Below are 21,797 nucleotides of genomic sequence, written 5' to 3'. Positions count from 1 at the left end.
CATGAACCTTCTTCACTCTGGTGTCTGCCCCAATTTCCATAAACGCACAGCGAAACAGAGTGCGTTCATGCGGGTTCTAGCTCCTTTGTCAGGGGGAGCTGATCTGACTTTGCTGCCAGTATCCGAGCCCTCCCGCGCGGAGCGCAGGCGGCAGCGTGGCGGAACCCAGGTGCACGCGCCGCTGCTTCTGGCCGGGCGCCGGGCGCGGTGCACCACGGGCGTGCACCGCCGGCCGGCATGGAGGAGGGCGGCGGTTCCGAGCCCACCCCGGGCTGCAGCGGTCTGGGGCCGGACGGCGCTCGCGGCGGCGGCCGCCGCGCCCCATCATGGGCCCCCAAGGACGCCTGGATGGGCACCCACCCAAAGGTTAGGAGTCGGGCAGGGGCGTGGCGCCGGTCCGGGCCTCTACCGCGGGAGGAACCCCCGGGCCGCACTCCCCCCATTACCCTCCGCTCCTGCCCGGCCGGGTTTGTGCGCGACCCTCCCAGAAGGGGACCTGCATGCACAGGGCCAGCCGCAGGCAGCACTGTTTTTGTTTAATTGAGTTGCACTATTGCTCTGACACTCTCCCTTTTACCCCCACCTCGCCACTCTTAACCCGACGGGAAGACAAACCCCTCTCACACCGGAGGCCAACAGGAGCCACCTCGCTAACGTCTGAGTTTTGCCATCTAGGGCTGGTTCTGGGGATGGTCTCACTTAATCCTCACGGTAACCACGCAAGTTTGTGGGCTGTGGATAAGATCTAGGAGTCTATAATGATAAAGCTTAGGCTCTTAGCCTTGGGCTGAGAGTGTGCCTCTTGATTTTGCAGAAGTGCAGATTCCTAATTTTTCGGATTTTCTGGGAAGTTTGAATAGGTTCTTCCCTAAAGCTGAACTAGTCACCTTGTGGGTGTTATTTTTCTGTATAAGGGAGAGAAAGATATTCCCTTGCTTGCTTTCGCTTATAGCAGTAATGTCATGAGGAATGAATGGAGGTGAGGGTTTTGTAGGAATCTGAGGACCTAGTCTAGTAACTTTATAGAATTGCAGCCTTCAGCTGGAGAGCAATATTTCACAGCTAATCATCTAAAAACAGCCAAGAAAAGGAATATTTTGAAGCCGTAACTCTGAAAAGTTAACCCCTTTTCATTTTATCTTGCTTAACTTTATCCTACTGCTTGTCTCCTATTCCTCCTCAAGGTGAGAAAAACAAACAATAACATGGAGATGTTAGTGCCATGAAAAGAAAACGATAACTTGGAGAGGCAGAATAGTGGTTAGGAGCATGAACTCAGACACATCGTCTGAGTTCGAATCCTGGTTCTGTCACCAGCTTTGGATTTTGGCAAGTTCTTTAATCTTATTGTTGCCTCAGCTTTCTCACATGTAAAATGGGGACAATAAGAGGATTTACCTCATAGGGTTATTATAAGATTAAATCAGTTAATATTTATAAAGCACTTGACATATAATAAGCACTATATAAGTAATAAGTGAAACACCAGTAACAAGTTTTAAAAACCTCATCTAGATTCGGTGGTGCTATCAGTTTTCATATTTGCAGAGTTTTTGTCTTTGAAGTTAATGGCTATATATGCCTTAACCATCAAATCTTCCCTTTTGATTTTTCCTCTTGAAGGATCTAGTTGATAGAAAGCGAAGAAAGAGAGAGAGAGACAGACAGACAGACAGACAGAGAGAGAGAAGATACATTGGGTGTTTGATTTTTCCAGTTCTGCATTTCTATAATTCAGTATGAAAACTACTTAGGTCCATCTCATAAAATGGAATCAGATTTATTGTCCTCAAATACCATTTTCATTATATTATTCTCATGCTTAGAAATCCTCACTGTTTCCTTATGGGTAAAATTCAGAGTTTTAGCTTAACCCTCAAGACCTTGCAACCTGGTCCCCAATTACATTTTCATTGCTATTTTCAAGCACATTTGAGGTTTGAAGCGGAGAGCTAAAAACACTAGTTTTCCTGTACCAGTACACTTATGATGAAGGTAGCAGGAGAATGTGACTTCAGATATGCAGCCACGCAGATCTGCTTAGCCCTGCTTACTCGCCTAGTCATTGACAGCCGGACAACCTCAGGCTTCCCCTGCAGGAGTAGACCCCTGAAGAATGTTCCCCCGATGCTGACCAGCAAGTCTGAAAGCCACAGCAGCTTGCTTGGTCCTTTCTTTAAAACCCAGCAATTAAATAACTCCCTACTCTTGAGTGGGAAGGTGTGGGGAAAGAGGCCAGGAGTGTATTCTAACAGACTTTTCCCCACATGCAAATAAGAGACCAGGGAAGTAGAGGCACCCACTGGCATACCCCCCCAAAAATCTCAAAAGATGTCTTATTCCTGGTAGATAGGTTTCTTTGTGGGCCCTTGAATATGGGTGACTTATTCTCACCTTTGTGTGATTACTTACACAGTTACTCTGCCTTCTCAATTTACTCAAGTCATACATGCCTCTCAGGGCCCAACTTGAATCCCACCTCTGCCACAAAACATTCACCAACCGAGCTCCACTGACCTTGTTGTGTCATGTTTTGTTTTTTTTTTATTCTACTCAACTCGGTTTTTAATCATTTACTGGCATATAGTAATTGCCTAACAATTCCAAGTGCGCAATGCGTTTACCCTAATAATTGAAAGTTTTTTAGAGGTGGGGATCAGGTCTTATATTGCCTTGTAATTCCCATTATACATAGAAACAAATTTTATACATTATTTATATTTAATTAATAGTTATTGATTGAGTGAAAGAAAATATTAAGAGATTCTTCCTTCTCTGTTTAACAATTACATTTTGATTTTCAGTACTTAGAAATGATGGAATTAGATGTAGGAGATGCCACCCAAGTTTATATAGCATTCTTGGTTTACCTGGACCTCATGGAGAGTAAGTTATTTGTTTATATTGTTTTATTATTGGGGCCGTGATGGAGGCTTGGGGAGTTGGGTTGGGATATAGCATTGTCGACATTATAATAAGCCATCATTTATGCATTCAATGTTAATTTTGCCAATTTTGTAATTTCTTCATTTACATTGGGAATTACTGCATAACAGAAAATACTTAAAAAGCAAAGCAAAGATGGCATTATGAGTGATGTTTGCTCAGCTGAGTATTAGGTAGAAGTTTAAAATTTTTATCTTTGATTTTTGATAAACATTACTGTACATTCATTGACTTTCAGGTAAAAGTTGGCATGAAGTTAACTGCGTGGGATTACCGGAGCTCCAGCTCATCTGCCTCGTTGGTACTGAAATAGAAGGAGAAGGGTTACAGACTGTGGTCCCTACACCCGTCACTGCTTCCCTCAGCCATAACAGGTGGGCAGGTGATTTTGGTCTTTGTTTAACAGGTTAGTTCATCCCATTGTACACGTTAAACTTACAATTTATAAAGAAGAAAGCACAGTGGAATGTGGGTGGATGAGAATGATGATACATGACAGGGAATATTAATTTTATATTAAAAAATAACATGAAATTTTGGTACTTCGTTGTTAGAAATAAGTTATTTTCCACATACCACACAACCAATCTGAGGATACCATTTGTAAATCACTATCCTAGACTATGCTGTTTAGCTGTTTGATTATATATATATAATTATATATATAATATATATAATACATATAATTTTTTTAATGTTTTTTATCTCTTAAAAACTTTAAATAATGTTTTTATGACTAGGGAATCTGGATAGTATACAAAGCCTGACAGCCAGAGGAGTTGGCATTTTGCTGGAGGTTCAATTTCATGTTATTTACAAAAGGCATATAGCATATAAGCATATAGCATGATATCTGTCTGCTATATTGAAGTCCCAAGTTTGTAAAACTGAACCAAACTCTGTCATTCACATAGCTAACTATAACTTAGTTGTAAAATATTTCCCCAGTGATGACAATAAATAATCTCACTGTATCCTTTAAAAGCACTTCTGTAGCTATCTTGATTATCGGGTGGCAGAATGGCATATATATTTGCTTCTCTCTAAAAGGTAACAGTTCCAGGTAACATTTAATTTTCTATCGGTGTGAATTTCTAAGACTGCACAGTTTTTGTATCCATTCCCCATTTATGTCTGCAGGCTTCGGACCTGATGATTTTATTTACATAGTTTCTCTTACAGATTGAACGCTAATAGAATGGCAGTGAGTGAATGCACCACTCTGAGCTCAAGTGCAGTTTGTGACTGGTGTTTTCTGTAAAGCAGTTATGCATCACATATATTTATAGTTAAAACACTTGGGCATATTTTTCAAGTCTCAAGAGGTCTCTCAGGTAAAAGTGGGCATGAAGTAAACGGTGGGATGACCAGAGCTCCAGCTCGTCTGCCTCGTTGGTACTGAGATAGAAGGAGAAAGGTTACAGACTGTGGTCCCTACACCCGTCAGTGCTTCTCCTGTGAAAATATTGATTGAATACTAATTGATGATCTCCGATGGGAAAATAGAATTGGCAAAGTACCTATATATCTAGCGGGACAATTATGCTAATGGAATATGAGGCTCTTTGTGTTTCTCAAAGGGAAGGACACATTTCATTTTTCTCTCATTTAAAAATACTACCTAATGTTAATGTAAAATAATTTTTAGTTTACATTTAAAATACTGTATTAAGTTTTTGGATTGTATATGCATATGGAAAGTACTCTAGATTGTTTATTACTTAAGTGAATCTAAGAATCTTTGTAGCATGTTTGGTAAATGACTATAGGGGCTGTGAGTACAGTTCCCCAACCCAGCAATGGTATAAAATCATATTAATAAATTTATAGAGGTCAAAGAGATCTGATGAATTTAAAGAGGAAAGCTAGGGCCCATTTTTAGTGCTAAGGTAGCAAATGAAGTCAGCTTTATGTTCAGATAACCCAATTAGCTTCTTTTTTGGACCACCTAGCCATTGATATTTGTTGAATGTCCCTAAATGGGCGAAGTATTTTACAATAAGGTTAGGATAATAGTATTACAAGTTTCTGTAATAGTGTTAGTATCACAGGTTGTTCTAAATGGGACAATAAGTAACTTACATAAGGACCCTAGCAAATTATGAGGGAAAAAAATGCTTTTCTGTTTTTCAATTACCAATTTTCCTTTTCCAATAGAACCTATGTTGCCTCTCAGTTTCAATGTCGATTTAGTTTCTTCTGTAAAACATGAGAGGTGTGCTGAAAACTAAAACGACTGTTGCCATATTTTAAGCTTGTCTGTGTGTATAAGTTTTTTAAAAAGCTGAGTGAAGTGTTTTGTAAATTATAAAATCCAGTGATGGCTGGGATACTGTTTTCTGAAATGATCTGTAAATCTTTTTTGCTTAGTAGTACCAGTGAATCATTCATCCTTTTAAACCTGGCTGAATTATAAACGGCTGTCTCCTATTAGTGCCAGGGAAGGAGAGTGGGTAGCTTATGTGAGGACAGAGCTTTTCCAATGACCATTTTATTCCCCCATTCCCACATATTAGTGGCATTTCTTTTAATTTCTGGTGATCGATAACCTCTGAAATGGGTACCTTCAGCTATTTTATCTTAGAGGAAAATTTTCTAAATGTTCTCTTTCTTAGCATCTTCCAATCTGAATATTACTAAAAAATTTTTAAACGGCTTGGGTGTTCCATATACCATATAGGTCATCTGCTAGTTCAGCAGCCATAAGGCTAAAAGTCTAAGAATTTAGGTCAGTTGATTTGATCAAGACTTTTGGCTCTACTACTGCAACTTGCTAAGTGGTCCTTTATAACACCACAGTTATTGCTACTCAATATATTATATATTTGGTTTTCTTTTGATTGTTTAATGTCTCCCTGCCCCTACTAGAAAATATGAGAACAGAACTTTGTTCTGTTCATTGCTGTTTCCCCAGTGCCTAGCCTGGTATGTGGTACTTTGTATTAAATATGCATTTGTTGGATGACTGAATGAACTCTCCAAGACTCCTCAGTTCTTGCTAAATGGAGACTTGCTAAATAAAATCTTAATATAAGGATATGCTCAATCAACTGTCTAAGAGTTTCTAAAAAATTGGAATGTCTGCAAAGTCCATCTGCTTTCAAGATTTATCACTATTTCCCACACTTTACACTGTAACTATAATATGCATCTCAGGATAGGGAACAATCACAAGTCTCGAGAGGCACTCTGCCGATGCGCTGAATAGCCTCCTTACCTTTTAGTGAATTTTTTTTCAGCCATGTCCAACCCCCCTACCTTTAATCCTTTCTTTTTCCTTAGTGTCTTGGGAAAAGGTCTTATGTTAATGGTGGAGTAAAGCGTTACTAGAACTGAGTTCCTTCTTTAGAAAATTAAAATTTTTTTTGATTGAGGTATAATTGACATATAATTGACATAGCATTATATTAGTTTCAGATGTACAACATAAGGATTCAATATTTGCATATGTTGCAAAATGATCACCACAATAAATCTAGTTAATCACCTTACATAATTACCAAAAAAAAAAAACTTTTTGTGATAAGTACTTTTAAGATCTTCTGTCTTAGCAAGTTTTGATTATGTAATAACAGTATTAATAACTATATTTGAAAAATTTTTAAAGATGTTCTTAATTATGAGATTTAATCCTAAAATGCTACAAGTTTTTCAAAGGATACCCTATTAATTATTTCCCTATAGTCAAAAAATATTTCCACTCTTTTAAAGTTTATTTATGAAAATTCATTTAATGACCATTATTTTATTTGAGACCTTAGTTTAATAACTGGTAAAATGATTTCTGTCATTTGACTTCCCGCATATCAAATGTGTGTCCTTATATTACCTCTGTTAGAAATCTGTTGCTAGTGAAATCCCCAATTCTGGCAGCTTCTTTCAACTGACACAGCATTTTTTCTTACTACGCCCCAAAAAGCTTGCATTTTATATTAGCAGAATGGCTTCCCACTGGGATGAATAGCCACACAGGCTCTTAATTGTTCAATGAACTCCCTTGGGGTTTTAGCCACCTTGCTTTTTTTGCTAGGAGTCATTGGCGTGGTTCCCAAGGAGGCACTCTGTTATCCTCGAAACTTTTCTTCAGGATCGAGCCTCTGGAAGAATAAGGCTTCTCGGGCACCTTGGGCACCAGTTTAAACTTGCATTGTGTTTCAGAGCTGGATTATGGGGTGTTGCTCCAAAATATCATAATGAGGTAGATCAAGGAGTTAATGTCTTTAATCAATAAGGCTACAGCATGTGCCAGTTTGCTCCCATTGAAGAGGACAGGACGAGAGACTGTCTTCTGCAGGTTGAAATTAATTATGATCTTAACTCATGATATATTCCGTTTCAGCAACATTTGAAGTTAAAAGCAATGTTGTCTTCAACTTTCTTGTCTTCTGTGTAAATTTCCACAGGTTATGTATTCTCTAATGTAGGACTGTTAAAGAAAAATGAATGCTAAGATTTGTGGAGGAATTTAGACAGCCTGGAGGAAGGGCAGCGGCCAAACAGTATTACCTGTCTTTGCCTCAGGCTTGTTTTCAAGTTGGCTGTTTGCAGCTTCAGAAGCGCTCTGCTTTCAGTATGCTGAGCTCCTCTCTGAACAGTTATGAGAAAAAAAACCTGTCGTAAACATCCAATTCTTTTACTGTTGATCAACAGCTATGATGATTACTGACTTATCTCTTTCTTCAGGTGGGGTTTTTCCCTTGAGATATAAAGAACTCAAAAATCAAATTCTTCTTATTAATACATAGGTTATGTTTTTCATAGGTGGATGTCTATCAAATATCAAATAAAAAGACTCCTATTATGTAAATTATTTTAGATTTGTGTGATAACACATCTTTACCATTTTTCCATAGAACTGAGCTTTTAAATATATGTATATATATATAGAAGAGAAACTTTGTTCTATGGTTTCTAAATTAAGACTTCAAACTGTAAGCTTGTTAGAAGTGAGATTATAGTATCATTGTTCTCAGCATCTTTGCAGTTGTGTGTATTTTTAAAATAGAACTTCAGAACCTTTTGTTGTTGTTGTTAGATTGAGTAAGTACAATCTGTTGACTTAAAGGCAAAGTAAACATTTTTAGGAGTTTATCAGTATCCTATAAAGAAAACAAACAAGAAAAGTCTCGAATGGGGAAAGATGATGGCCTTACTTTAAACATATGTTAAAAATAGGCGAGAAGAGATCCTGAACAAGAATCTTTTTAAGACGTCCCAGTGTGCTTTGAGTAACACGGGCAGATAAACTATTTTATTTTAGTCTGCTATTACCAGACGATTCACTGGTAGTTTTCCCCACTACGCAGCAAGTAGGATAAACAGCTCAGAGATGGGAACTTCCACTTCGTTTTTGACAGTGATTTCCCTCAGCTCTGAAGACAAAGCCCTCTTTACAGCTCTTAACTAATTTTCAGATGTTAGGCTTTCCCACATGGGTGTTTTGAGTAAGTCTGAAAATTTTTGCTATTTATAAAGAACTCTGGAAACAAATATGAATAAGATGGAAATTTCTATTGTAAATTTGAATATATGGGCTGGAATTTCCACACGGTCTACCTTAGGAAATACACACACGCACGCATATACATTCTGATTTAAATATTATGTTTTGAGAAACGGAAAATAAGTGAAAGTTGTCTTAATAGGTTTTTTTCCCCTTCCTTCTGTGTCCCATCCTTGTCATGCTCTGCCAGTGGGGAATGTTTAAAGAAACTTATTTTTTTACTCTGCGTGTTGCCGTGGCTTCAGAATGTGGTTTCCTGTCAGTGCTGAGTATTGAGGGTTTTAATTAATATCTGTGGTTGCTTCGTCTAAATATTTTTAAAGTAAATCTCTGATATGAATATAGCTGATTTTCACGCAATTTAACATAGGTAGAAATTATTTTTTAAGAAGGGTCGAATAAAAATATTGTGCCCAATTTGCAAGGTAGCAAAGCTGGTCTAGGTATTGTATAGTAGCAATACTTGTATTTAGTGACTACTTTGACAGTTTGCAAAGCCTTTTTATGTATGCCATCTCATTGATCCTTACAGTAGTCCTATGTGTAGACACAGAGGTGTATTATCTTCCTGTTACAGAACCATTTGTTGAGAAGAATTTCTCCATTGAATTGTCTTCGTGCCTTTGTCAAAAGTCAACTAACCAGGCTTACTGCATAATAAGAAATAACGTATGTGACAATATTAACACAAAGGTTGAGAGAGGGAATGGAGCTATGTAGGAGCAAGGAAATGACATCACAGAGTAACCTGAAAAAATGAAGAGTACCAGAAATATTAAATATGTAGGTTAATATAAAAGACTAATCTATTTTGCAATCTTTTCTTCTTTTAACTTTTAGAAAAAATATAAGATTGTATAAGGCAATAATTATAACACTGTATTATTAAGTTTATAATATATAAACAACATATATGACAGTGATAGCACAAGGAAGAGAGAAAGGATTGAAAATATATTGAAGTTTCTCTATTTTGTTAGAATCGAGTTAGTATTAATCTGAGGTAAATTGTAATAAATTAAGATGCATATAATAATCTCTAGAACTATAAGAAACTAAACAAAACTATAGTAAAAGAAAACAAAGAAATTAAAATGGTGCACTAGAAAATATCTATTTAATACAAAAGAAGGTAGCAAAGCAAGAACAAAAAAGACGAGATATATAGAAAGCAAAAAGTAAAATGGCAGACATAAGTCCAACAGTATCAATATAAATTTTAAATGTGGAAGGATTAAACACTTCAATCAAAGGGCAGAAAATATAAGACTGGAGATAAGACAAGATCCCACTATATGCTCTCTGTAAGAAACACACTTTCAGAGACCAGTTTGGAAAAGTTTTAGCTATTGCTTCTGCGATAGTCTGAATGTGTACCTCTCCTACCCTGAATTTTATATGTTGAAATTCTAATCCTTGAAGATGATCGTATTAGGAGGTGGGGCTTAGGGGAGGTACTTAAGAAGAGTGGAGCCCTCATAGATGAGATTAGTGCCTCATAAAAGACACCCCACAGAGATTTCCTGCCTTTTCCATCATGTGAGGGAACAACGAGAAGGTGCTAGCTGTGAAACAGGAAAAGGACCTCTACCAGAACAGGACCCTGCTGGATCCTTGATCTTGGCCTCCAGAACTAGGAGAAATAAATTTCTGTTGCTTATAAGCTACCCGGTTTGTAGTATTTCCTTATAGCAGCCCAGATGGTCTAAGACATACAGCATTCTCTTCTTTCTTCTGCAGTTTCAGTTACACACATGGCACCTTATTTGATACGGTACCGAAGGCCTCTCACATTTTATTTTTATAAATTCTCTTTTCTCTCTGTACTTCAATTTAGTTTCTTGTGACCTGTTTTCAAGTTTGCTAATCCTTTCTCCTGTGGTGTCTAGTCTATCATTAAGCCTAGTCAGTACTTGAAAAATATATATTATTTTAAAATTCTATAATGTCCATTTTATTTTCTTTCGAACTTCCATTTTTCTGCTAACTTTTTAATCTTGTCACCCGTTTTGTCTGTTATTTTTTTTTTCGGTACTATAATATATTTCCAATTGCTATTTTAGATCCTTTAGCTATTAATTCCAACATCTGAGTTTTCCAGCAACCTTAGTTTCCTGAAGGTCTGCTCATGTTGACTTTTTGCTCTTGATTATTAGGTACATTTTCCCGCTTCTTCACATAGCTTATAATTTTCCACCGGACAGTACCTATAAATAATAGACTGATGCTGGTGCTACCTCGCCCCCAAAGAGCTTATCTTTTCCTATATCTGGCAAGTAGGGTATAGGCCTGATTTAGTCAGTCTTATAGGAAGTCAGGAGGGGTTATGGCTGAGATGCGGCTTCAGTTCTCTCAGTTCTGTTCTGGTTTCAGATGTCTTGAGTATGGGATCAGGCCTCTGTCTTCAGCAAGACTTTGTGACTAGAGCTTGCTTGTTGTTTTTCAGTCCCTCCTCTAGCTTTGCATGCTGTTGCTTAAATGCAGTAAAAGCCCCATGAGAGAGAATTGGTGAACTGGAAGGGTTAGAGTCCTTTCAGTTTCTAACCCACCGTGCCTGTTCATATGCAGCTATTACAAGTATTTCTCCTTGTCCCAGTGAAGTTGCTTGGCTATGACAGGCTCCTTCCTTCAGCCACTGTTGTCCAGACTTAATAATGGCCCTCAGGAACAGAAGTGGCTTTCTCTTGGTCTCTGCTTACTTGGGAAGGGCTCATTTTCTCCTTGGAATTTAGTTCCTTTAAACTTCTTTGTGTTCATATCTTTTTTTTTTTTTTTATGGTTTTAAAGAAAAATGTAATATTTTAAAGCAAATCAGATATTTTCTCTTTGTTATAGTAGGAATAGTGGTCTTTTAAGATTTTCTACATTCTAATTAGTAGTGGAACATCTTCCTGCTCTGATACTGAATAAATAATATTGAGGGAAAAAGTACATTGTCCTATGATCATATCTTAAATTTTTATTCTTAACCTTTTTCATCGTGTAGGAGTCAGCAAAACGTTTCTTAAAGGTCCAGATCGTAAACATTTTAGGTTTGTGAAAGGGACAAAATTGAGGCTACTATGTAGGTACTTATATGACCGTACAAAATGCCCCATTTAAAGATGTAAAGACCATTCTTAGTTCCTGGGCCATGAAAAAAATAGGTGATCATAGTTTGGCAAGCTCTGGTATAGAAACATGTGATAAAACAATTTTAATGTTTGCCAAACAAAAAGCAAGCAAATATGAAATACTTTTAAGAAATCACATTCTAGGTATTACACCATCAACCATTATATTTACAATAACAAGTACCAAAATTGATGATCCTGAGTTAAGACAAGTTGAATTTTTTAGTGTAATACAGGTGCATAATAAATTTTAGAAGAATGTCAAATATATTTTAAAGTTTATGTACCTAATGATTTATTATCGCCATATGGAAACCTTCATTCAGAAAACCTCATTCATTCTGCCCAGTTATTTTACAACATATTGGGCATTGACAATTAAAAAAAAAAAACTTTGACCTTGGAAATGAGTACAATCCAGTGGAAAGCAGACATGTAGATGGGTAAATACAAGGTAGCGATTATAGTAATGTAGGTTTGCACAGGTTCCACGTAGGTTTGCCTAGAGGTTGGGGAAAGGTGACAAGGACGTCTTAAGAGAGAGGATGATACTCTACTGACTCTAGAACAGGGATTACGATTTGCCAGGGTAGACAGATTTTATTTATCTAATAAGTGTTCTGTGGCAGTTATGTTTAATAACTGAAATATTGCTATATTGTTGATTTAATTCTTTCATAGTCATTTTTTAAATAGTTTGACTGTGCGGAAACAAACTTAGAAACTCATTCTCTCCTCATCTCTTGCCATGCCTTTGTAAACTTAAATGATAGGTAGTAGGTAGGCAGCCTTTTGTGACTGATGTTCTAACAAACCAATTACCACTGTGTAACATGTAGTGATTAAGTGATATTTTAGCAAGAACAATTTAGTTTCAGCTTTTCCAGAAGTTTATTGCAGTTTTACATTGCTTAAAAATCTCCAGTCTCTACTACAGATTTTTTAAAAAGCATTATAATTATTTTAGCAAGACTATTTCAAAGCAGAGACATTTCATTTTAGATTCTTTATAGGTTCAATAGCTAATAAATGAAGAGCTATCATAAGAATTTGTATTCAGGAATGGGAAATAGAACTTAAGGGGACAAACTGCTTAAGCACTTTTGCTAAAGAGAATATAGTGTTGAGTTATTTATGTATTCAGTTGTAGGATGTTAATATGCTACTAAATCTTTTTCCAATTTCTGGAGACTTGGTTAGCTTCATGGGGGAAAAAAACTGATCATTTTTTATTTGCCTGTTAAAGAAAGTTCCTCTGGAGGTTACATTTACTGAATTGTTGAACACAGGCTTTATGAGTAGGTAGTAAGTATTTTTAGTTTGTGGTAAACAAAAGCAGATAGTGCTTTGAAGACCTAGATATTAGATTTGATAGATTATTTTCTACTGTAAGCAAACTGAAATCCTTTATATTATTGATTTCTTGATGTAAGTTTTACCCAAAAAAGTTTTATTTCTCTTTATATTTTTCTCTTCGCTTTTATGAAGCATCTGAATACACTATTTCTCTTTTATATTTTTATAAATAAAATAAAAGTTTTATTTCTCTTTTATATTTTTCGCTTTTATGAAGCATCTGAATATACATATTGAGAACCATTAAAATATCTATATTCAGATCTAATAATTCCAGTCATTGGAAAGACCCAGCAACTATTTAAAAAGAAACAACTACTGCAAAGAGATGATATCACAATTTATCTTTATTAGCACCTTCACCCCTCAAAACCTGAAAGAGCATGGCAGCAATAGGGGACTGATTAGATAAATTATGAGTCAGTAGAATATTATATAGCCACTTTAAGGTATTAATTGTGAACACCATAGGGGAAATATTTATTATAGTCATTTTTTTAAAGGACAAACTTCAATACCAAATTGTTCCACTGTAAGATACAAAGTTGGAAAATGGGAAAGTGAATACTCACGATCCTTAGTCAGTTCAGGCACACTAAACACTCATTCTCAGAGTCCCATTCTGGAGGTTCCTAAATACAGTGTGATTCTCTCAGATATGATGATCAGGAGAGATGGGTAAATACAAAAGAAAAATACAAGTCAGTCAATAGTCCTTCCTTGCAGGATTTTCTGTGAAAAGATAACATTAAATGTTTATATTTGAGCCTTCAGACATTTCCTTAGCCTTATGGATATAATGTTATTGCCTACCTCTCCCCTAGGATTTTACAGCATTTGATCTTATTGACTGAGTGACTGAATCCTAAATGTATGTAACTTTATTTTCAGGATAAGGGAGATCTTGAAGGCATCTCGAAAATTGCAAGGAGACCCAGATTTGCCGATGTCTTTTACTTTGGCCATAGTGGAGTCCGATTCCACAATAGTCTATTATAAACTCACTGACGGATTTATGCTGCCAGACCCTCAGGTCAGTTTTGAGGCAACTAACAGTAAATAGTGAAAAAGAAAAATCACGATGTGATTTTAATTGTGAATCAAGCCATTCATAAAAGAACTTCTTCCTTTGCAGTGTGAAAATTCAGGAAAAAAAATGGCTCTATTTTCATACCTCAGAAAACGGCTATATTTTGTTCAAAGTGACATGTTCCTAGATTTTGTAAAAATAATTTGATTGCCTTACTCTATGGAGAATTTCATAGTTTCCCAGAGTACTTCATGAAGTCATGGTGCATTTTATTATTTGATGAGTAACTGAGGTGGAATGTAAAGGCTAATAATAGTTTTAACCAAAAGAACACTTCTTTAGGATGTGTTAAATTGGTTGACATTTTGACAGGAATATTTTAGTAAGTGTGTTATCTGTGATGTCTTTACATACTTTGTTGGCATTAGGATAATTACATTAAATATCTTTCCAGTTTTGCTTTTAAATTATTCATTGGGGAAAAAGTCCATCCTGATCTTTTTTTTTTTTTTTTTTATGTTACAGAATATTTCCCTTAGAAGATGACACCTACACTTCCTGAGGCTTTCTTTATTCATACAAGAATGGATTTCAGACCCATCAACTGCTTAACCTCTTATCTCAGAGATAGTCAGGGTTGGCTTAGCTGGTCCCATTCCATAAGTTTCTTTCTAAAGAATAAACCTTCCCCAGGTAGAATTGTGTTGTTGTTGTTCAAAAATATATGGTAGTCGCTCTAGAACTTTCTTATCTAGAGACAGTCTCATAGTGGACCATTACAGGAGAAATAGTAGGGGACAGTATCAGCCTTAAAAACTTCTTTATGACGTAGACCCAGTTATTCCACTTTTGTTATCATATATTCCACTTAAGTTGCCTAAAGTACAAAATATCGTATGCCCAAAGATGTTCTAAATGGCATTACTTGGAATAGCCCGAATTATAAATCTCTTAAAAGTTTAAGGGAGGGGTCAAGAAACTTTTCCTACATAGTCAGTGCCACAAAGTAAACATGTTAGGATTTGCAGACCATATAGTCTCTATCACAGCTTCTCAACTCTGCAGTTTGTGGCACAAAAATAATGACAGACAATAAGTAAACAAATGGACACAGCTGTGTTCCAATAAAACTTTATTTACAAATGCATGCCCATAGTTTGCCAATCCTTGGTTTAGAGAAATAGTCAATTAACACACACACACACACACACACACACACACACACACACAGTGCCAATGAATGGTACATTATATACTCATTAAAAATTAGTAATGAATATAATAAACATGAGAAAATATTTTAAAAAATAAGACGAGATACAAAATTGTCCAAATGGGTATGATCACGCCTGTAAGTAGCACGCCAAGCATGTAATAAAAAGATGACAAAATACTACTCTGGTTATAACAGGATGACAGGGTAGTAAAGGATGACTTGGTCTTCAGTATTCAGTTTTTCATTATTTATATTGCTTTTATAATAAAAATGTTTTTAAAAAGTGGCTTGAAATCTGTATTTATCATTGCATAATAATTTTACCACAAACTTATCAACTTAAAATAACACACACTTAATATCTCAAAGTTGGGTCCTCTATAAGGCTGTAGTCAAGTGTTGGCCAGGTCTGCAGTCTCATCTGAGTCTTGACTGGGGAAGGGTCTGCTTCTTCGCTCATGTGGGTTTTAGCAGCTTTCAGTCACCTGAGGGCCTCAGTTCTTAGAGCGCTGTTGGCAAGGGGCCACTCTCAGCTCTGCCACGTGGGCCTTGCCAGCACAACCGGTTGCTTTCTGACAGCCAGCAAGGAGAGAGTCTCAGCAAGATTACCTTTGCCATATTCTGTTGGTTCGAAGCAAGTTACAGCTAATTAGAAAACGATAAGAAGAATGGAAAAATGGCTAAAAGTAGGAACATTACAAAATGGTATAAAAACATCATTCTCGGTCTAATAGCTCCTGATTCCTTTCGTGATATTTTAATTTTACTTTTATTCTCAATGGAAGGTCTCGGAACTCTTTGAGACTCCCTCTGCACCCCCAGAAAGTCTGAAGACTTACCAATTCAGAGCAGTGTGCTTCTGTAACTCCTGTTGGCAATTCGCAGATCAAAGGATCCTAGAACAGTTCACGATCACTTCTTAGGGTTTCTGTTGCCACTTGATTCCTTCTGAGGCTTTTCATCACAGTGCTAGAAAAATGATGCATTTTCAGAAAGAACTGTAAAGCTTAGTGAATAGATTTGTGTGTTAGATCTGGTGGCCTGTGGTTCCCCAGGTCACTGCAAGACCAGAAGTGTCCTTTGTGGTTGACTGTGAAAGCTTACTCACAAATCATTAAAAGTGTACGTCCTGGAATATTTACTCTGTTTCAGAATGTTCCCTGTGTAATTGACCAAAGCTGTTCTATCCAGAGCCAGCCAGATAACTTGATAATACGAATAATGTTCCAGAACTGTTTGGAAAAGGAAACAGCCCAGCTGTGTCTCATTTTAGTGAAAAACTAGGTAAAGCGATTTGTGTGTGTGTGATCGAGTAACTTTGTAATTGCATTTACGTTCATGTCTTTTTTTTTTTTTAATGCATCTGTGTATCCCATTATCTTCCACAGTAACTGGCATATGTACTAGGCTCTTAATAAATGTTTGGTGAGTGGGTGAATGCTGCTTGTAGACTTGTTGAACTATATAGTGGCTTACTTTTCGCCTTAAGGCAAACAAAAATGATCCATTTGGACACCAGAGGGCACTGCTAAATAAGCATAAAATTTTTAGACTCTAGGGGCAGATCGGCTTGACAAATGGTGCTCTTGAAAATTTATTTTCAATCTGTGGGAAATAGCATAAATAAAATATAAATAAGTTTTATGTGCTCACACCCCCCTTTTTCTTTCTGGCATGCCTCTAAAATTACACTCTGTGGTCATTAAATATGTGACTTGATTCATGTTTTGCTCAAAATGTAGGTCTATATTTAAAAAATAAAGCTTGTTTTGGGCAGGGGTGGGTGGTGTGGGTGTTTTCTTTCTAGACTACGGTTATGTTCATATCCATGTGAAATGATGCATTTCATTTTTGTCTTACAAAGCCTAATTAATTAAGCAAACTTCAAGTTCAGATCTACATAGCAAGAGACCCCAGTGTTGAATCACCGAACTGGCTAAATTCCAGTGGTGAAAGGCATAAATCACTGCCGTAATATGTATAAACTTTCCCGTAAAAGGGGAGCCCTCTCTGGATGGGGCAGGAGCTGGGGAAGGGCTTGTGATGATTTCTCTGTGGTGCTGTCTCTGCCTTTGTTTTTTGGAATCCCTGGTCTGTGCGCCCTCTGTGCTGGGACAGCTCAGTGGGGCATTGGGCGACTTAGGCCCAGTGACTGCAGACTAACTTATTGTGTGTCTCCTCCTGGGCCTCTCTTGAAGAATGTGTTCCTAAATGGTAGATCTCGTGAAAAACGAGGGCAGTGGCGCGTTGGAATTCTAAGCTACAATTAGAAAAGAATAGTAAACGCCTATGATTTCATGTAACCTGCATTTTTTAAACTGAAACAGCTTTGTACTTGAATATGCCTGGGACCCAGCGACTTAACCAAAACTCGATGGAGTTTCATCTTCTCTTTCTGAGCATTTCTGCTCTGAATTCCTCTCTGAGGTCACTTTTTCCACTGCAGCCCCCAGCACGGAGGTTCCTGCCAAAGTTTACAGTTCTTCTGTACAGAAGCTCTTTATTCATCTGCTGTATTTTCACCTTGACTGTTTACATGTGCAGAATAATGTTGTACCCTCGGAACAATTAATAGTACAGTTTTCCCTTTTTTGCAGACCAATAGCTTTTCCGTTCCTTACCACCCCCACTCCCGCAGCCTAAGCCTCTTAATGATCTTTGAATAAGAACTGCTTGTGCTCACTATGGAAAGAGGTTGGAAAAGTCATGTGACTGACTGACGGGGTGGACGTGCTTTTAAAATGTTTAGATGATTCTGGAAAACTTCCCCCAAACCTATTTGACCAAAATCAAACAAAGATTGGCTTTTTAGGTTTCAGGGTACTTAGTGGCGGTAATAATAGATAGTATTTAATTGAAATTCAGTTGATTTATTAGTTTGTCTTTAGACATTAACTGGGTTCCTTCTATGTGCTAGATGACTGCTAAGTGCTGGGGATACCAAGATTAGTGAGATATGACCTCTGCCCTCAAGGAACTCAGCCAATTACAGCTCTCCTTAGCCAAAACCCTAAATGGATATTGTCAGTGGGACAGGAAAACCTGTCATGTGGTTTATGAAGTTTATACAGCTTACCTAATGGTGAAAGGGTTCAACAACTTTTGGCATATAAAACAGTTTTCAAACAATCATTGTATGTATATTATTTGTCTCAAAGGACTGAACTTTGAATAGGACACAAATATTACACAATGCACCTCTCGAGGACTTATTGTCTGGCTAGAGAGGGGAAAATCTTTGTATATGAGACAATTTGAGAGCATGGCAGTCTTATGTATAAACGCTAAACCATATTTGTGTAGTACTTCATTCACTACCAAGTGCTTCAGTACTCTGTTTTGGTTCTCACAGCAGAGCTGATGTTATTTACTTGTGATTGTTAACTTATTGTCCTCGTTTAATAGATGGAGAAATTAGGGTAACAAGTAGTTAAGCAATGGCTTCACGTAGTAGCATGTGAGTAGATAACGAGGACCGGAACCAGGTCTTTTAACACTCAACCCACTGTGCTTTTCAGAATGCCACTCTGTCTCTTTCTTGTATGGTGCAGAGAAATACATTAATGTGTGTCAAAGAGCCTTTGGGAACAAAAAAATAAAAATAAAAATTACTCGGTGCTAGAGGGAGTTAGGATGTGATTTAGGGATCAATTGTATTATCCTCTCTCGCTCTTAAACAAATATATCAAAATGTCAAGTTGTCTGTGGGTAATTTGGAAAATCATATTCATAGGCAATGTAGTTACAGTTTTATTACAAAGAATAAATACATTAACGTCCATGCTCTTACGTAGGGAAACCTATAACAATATTTAATATGGAATGAGAAAGAGCTCGGAAAGGTTCTCTGCTCATTGGAGCTAAATTTTGTGGAGTCACAAAGAGTAGACTCAGGGAACTTTTAAATGATGGTTTCGCCCTCAGTGAAGAGGGGTCTTGCACCTAAACATCCCCCAGATCTGCTTGCTCTTGCTATTATGAAATCCTGTCATAATTCTACTTCTTAATCATGAAGTTTCAATCCAAATAAATGACAAGCATTTTCGTAGCATCCCATGGGCAAGGCACAATGCTAAGATTTTGGGGGAACATAAGCCCAAATATCTTACTACTCGCTTCAAAGGATAAAGTTAATTAGTTAAATTGTTATAAGAGTTTCTAAATGTTTGTTCTCAATTTCTGTACTTACCTCATTGCAGACTTCTGATGTTTTGTGGATTGTCATTTGTGTGCAGACTACACTTTGAGTTGCATGTGTAAGAGCTCAGATGAGAAGTGCCAAGAGCCTACATCCGAACAGTAGCCCAGGTATGTTAGGCAGGATGGGCTAGATTACGATGCAGTAACAACTCGTGAATTAGTTAAACGAATGTTTATTTCTTGCTCATCTACACATGGAGCCCTTACTCTGGTCAGCAGAGCCTCCACCTTCTGGAACGTTGGTTCTAGTGGCAGGAAGAAGAAAGTACTGTAGTGTCTGCAGTAAAAAATGCTTCTGTCAGAAGCAACATATGGCACCTCTGCACATTTTATTGGCCAGAGCAAGTCACGTGGCTGGCCATAGTCAACTTCAAGAGGGAGAAGTGCAATTCTACCATGCTCCTGGACTAAGGAGCAGGAAAAGTCAGAGAACAGCATTTCCAGGTAATGGAGAGGCGAGGAGAGATCCATGGAGGTAGATTTAACAACCGATTCGCTATGGGGACAGAGAAGGAGGAGGAGTTAAACCTCAAACTATTCTGAGTCATTTTAGTTGACCATGAATGAGTTTCGGGTTGTGATGGGAAGATAGTGAGAAGACATTGGAAGAATTGGACACGGCATTAAGCCACCAAGGTGGGGAAAAGGTCAACCCAGGGGGCTGGGGAGGAGAGGAGGGTTTAGAAGACAAACTTCTCCCCACTTTTCTGCACAGGCTATGGATTTAGTATCTGAACTCAGAAGGGAGATCTTGTATACATCAGGAGCCTGAGATCACTTAGAATTTATTCTTCTCTCTGTTCTTATGCATTGTGAACTGTTACTCAGAATATGTTGTCCTGATCTTCCTAAGAATGAGAAAGAGGAAACTTTTGTGCCTACAGTAGAGGGAGTTTAGTTGGACCCTGTGAGGATATTTCTGAATGCAGCTGGTCAAACGTGAATGTGCTGATGGGGCTGGGTTTGTGAGGAAGCTGGGGCTTCTTTTCTGGGATGGATAATTATCTAGTGGGATCATGAACCTGGAGTATTTGTATCGGTCTCGGGGGCTTTCAGGGTACATTAGCATGGGTTGGGGAAAGAAAGTTGGGGGTAAACATCAGTCCTCCGTGTTTCTCATCAGTCTGTGCTGGCATCTGCCGAACTGAGCATCATCCCGCAGTGCCTGTGTTCCACATGCGTCACCACCATGTCCTCCCAATCCCTGGCCACACCACCTTCCAGACCCGAGTCTCAGCTATTCCACTGGGGTACTTGGAAAATATTTGGTTCTGTCCCTGAACTCCACGGGCATGTGGGGGAACTTTCAGACCATCTCAGGTCTTCTCCACCTGGATTTGCTTCCCCTGTCATCTGCACAAAACCCTGGGCGGATGACCGTAAGAGGCCGTACCTGAGCCCGGGGCAGCAGCAGGAGGCTGGGCATGGGGTACCGGACACCGATCCCCCTCATGTCAATGAGGGGATTTCCCCAGTTTCTCATTGTCTCCCTCTGCTCCGAGAACTCGGTCAGATGGGTCAGGGCAAAGGAGACGGAAAACTGGCCTCTGCTTAGTGACCCGTCAAGGGTCTAACTCTTCTGCTTTTGCTCTCACGTGTCCCTGGCAGGTTTTTGCCCGCCTAGTTTTATCTTAGCTGTAGAGAAAAAACTATGACCATTTCCAGATCTATCTTTCTTTCAAACATATTGTTTTTGCCAAGATTTCAGGTTTTGAAATTCAAAAGGCAAGTATTTGCCTCTTGTTCTACAGTAGGATCCCATCCCCGAGGCGCCGTGCCAAGAAAGCCTGTATGGGAAAAGGTTCACAGGTAACAAGAATTACTAAGAGGAGAAATCATGTCAGTTCATATATCAAAATATTATCCTGCTGTATTCACAAACAGAAGGTGTTAATTATCATTAACATGCATATTTATACTCACAAGAACTATTTAATTTTCTCAGTGTACACATCCTCCCTGTCAGGCCACATCCTACCTATCAGTGATACTGTACTTGGCGCAGGGCAAGAATTCCATAGATGTTTTATTTGATTGCATTCAAATGTTCATACATGGACCGCTTCTCACCCAGTCCTATCTCTGCCATTCTAAGGACAGCGAAGTATCAGCTGCCTCTGCCCTGACAACCCTATAGAGAATGAGGAGCTCTGTGTTTCTTGGGCCATGAGAGTGGTCTCATCCCATGCTACGTGCTCTTTTAAACATGCTTGTGCTATGAGATCCATTATATTTTGATTCTTTGTCTTAATAGTTTTGAGAATCAAGACAGAGATTTCTAAAGAAAATACATCTGCTTGATAAGCTTACTTAATATTTTATTATACATCCTTTTCTATGCTAAACCTGTGTGTTTTTATTTATCCAACAACTATTCGAGGGGAATGTAGACATGTCAACACTACTAAATTTGGAAACTACTTAGAAATGCTA

The 21,797-nt window shown here is 37.9% G+C and overlaps 1 protein-coding gene across 1 annotated transcript; it reads left to right on the top strand.

Annotated features, from left to right (window-relative positions):
- Positions 1 to 201: 201 nt before the first annotated feature.
- Positions 202 to 15,458, top strand: TSEN15 (tRNA splicing endonuclease subunit 15). The gene is made up of 5 exons (XM_006907742.3): positions 202 to 366; positions 2,805 to 2,886; positions 3,185 to 3,320; positions 13,810 to 13,951; positions 14,474 to 15,458. Exons 1-5 carry the CDS (start codon positions 238 to 240, stop codon positions 14,492 to 14,494), a joined length of 510 nt encoding a protein of 169 aa, XP_006907804.1. The 5' UTR covers positions 202 to 237; the 3' UTR covers positions 14,495 to 15,458.
- The last annotated feature ends 6,339 nt before the right edge of the window (positions 15,459 to 21,797 follow it).

This window comes from Pteropus alecto, unplaced genomic scaffold (assembly GCF_000325575.1).
Source record: "Pteropus alecto unplaced genomic scaffold, ASM32557v1 scaffold101, whole genome shotgun sequence".
Lineage (NCBI taxonomy): Eukaryota > Metazoa > Chordata > Mammalia > Chiroptera > Pteropodidae > Pteropus > Pteropus alecto.
This window is presented reverse-complemented; position numbering and strand designations above follow the sequence as displayed.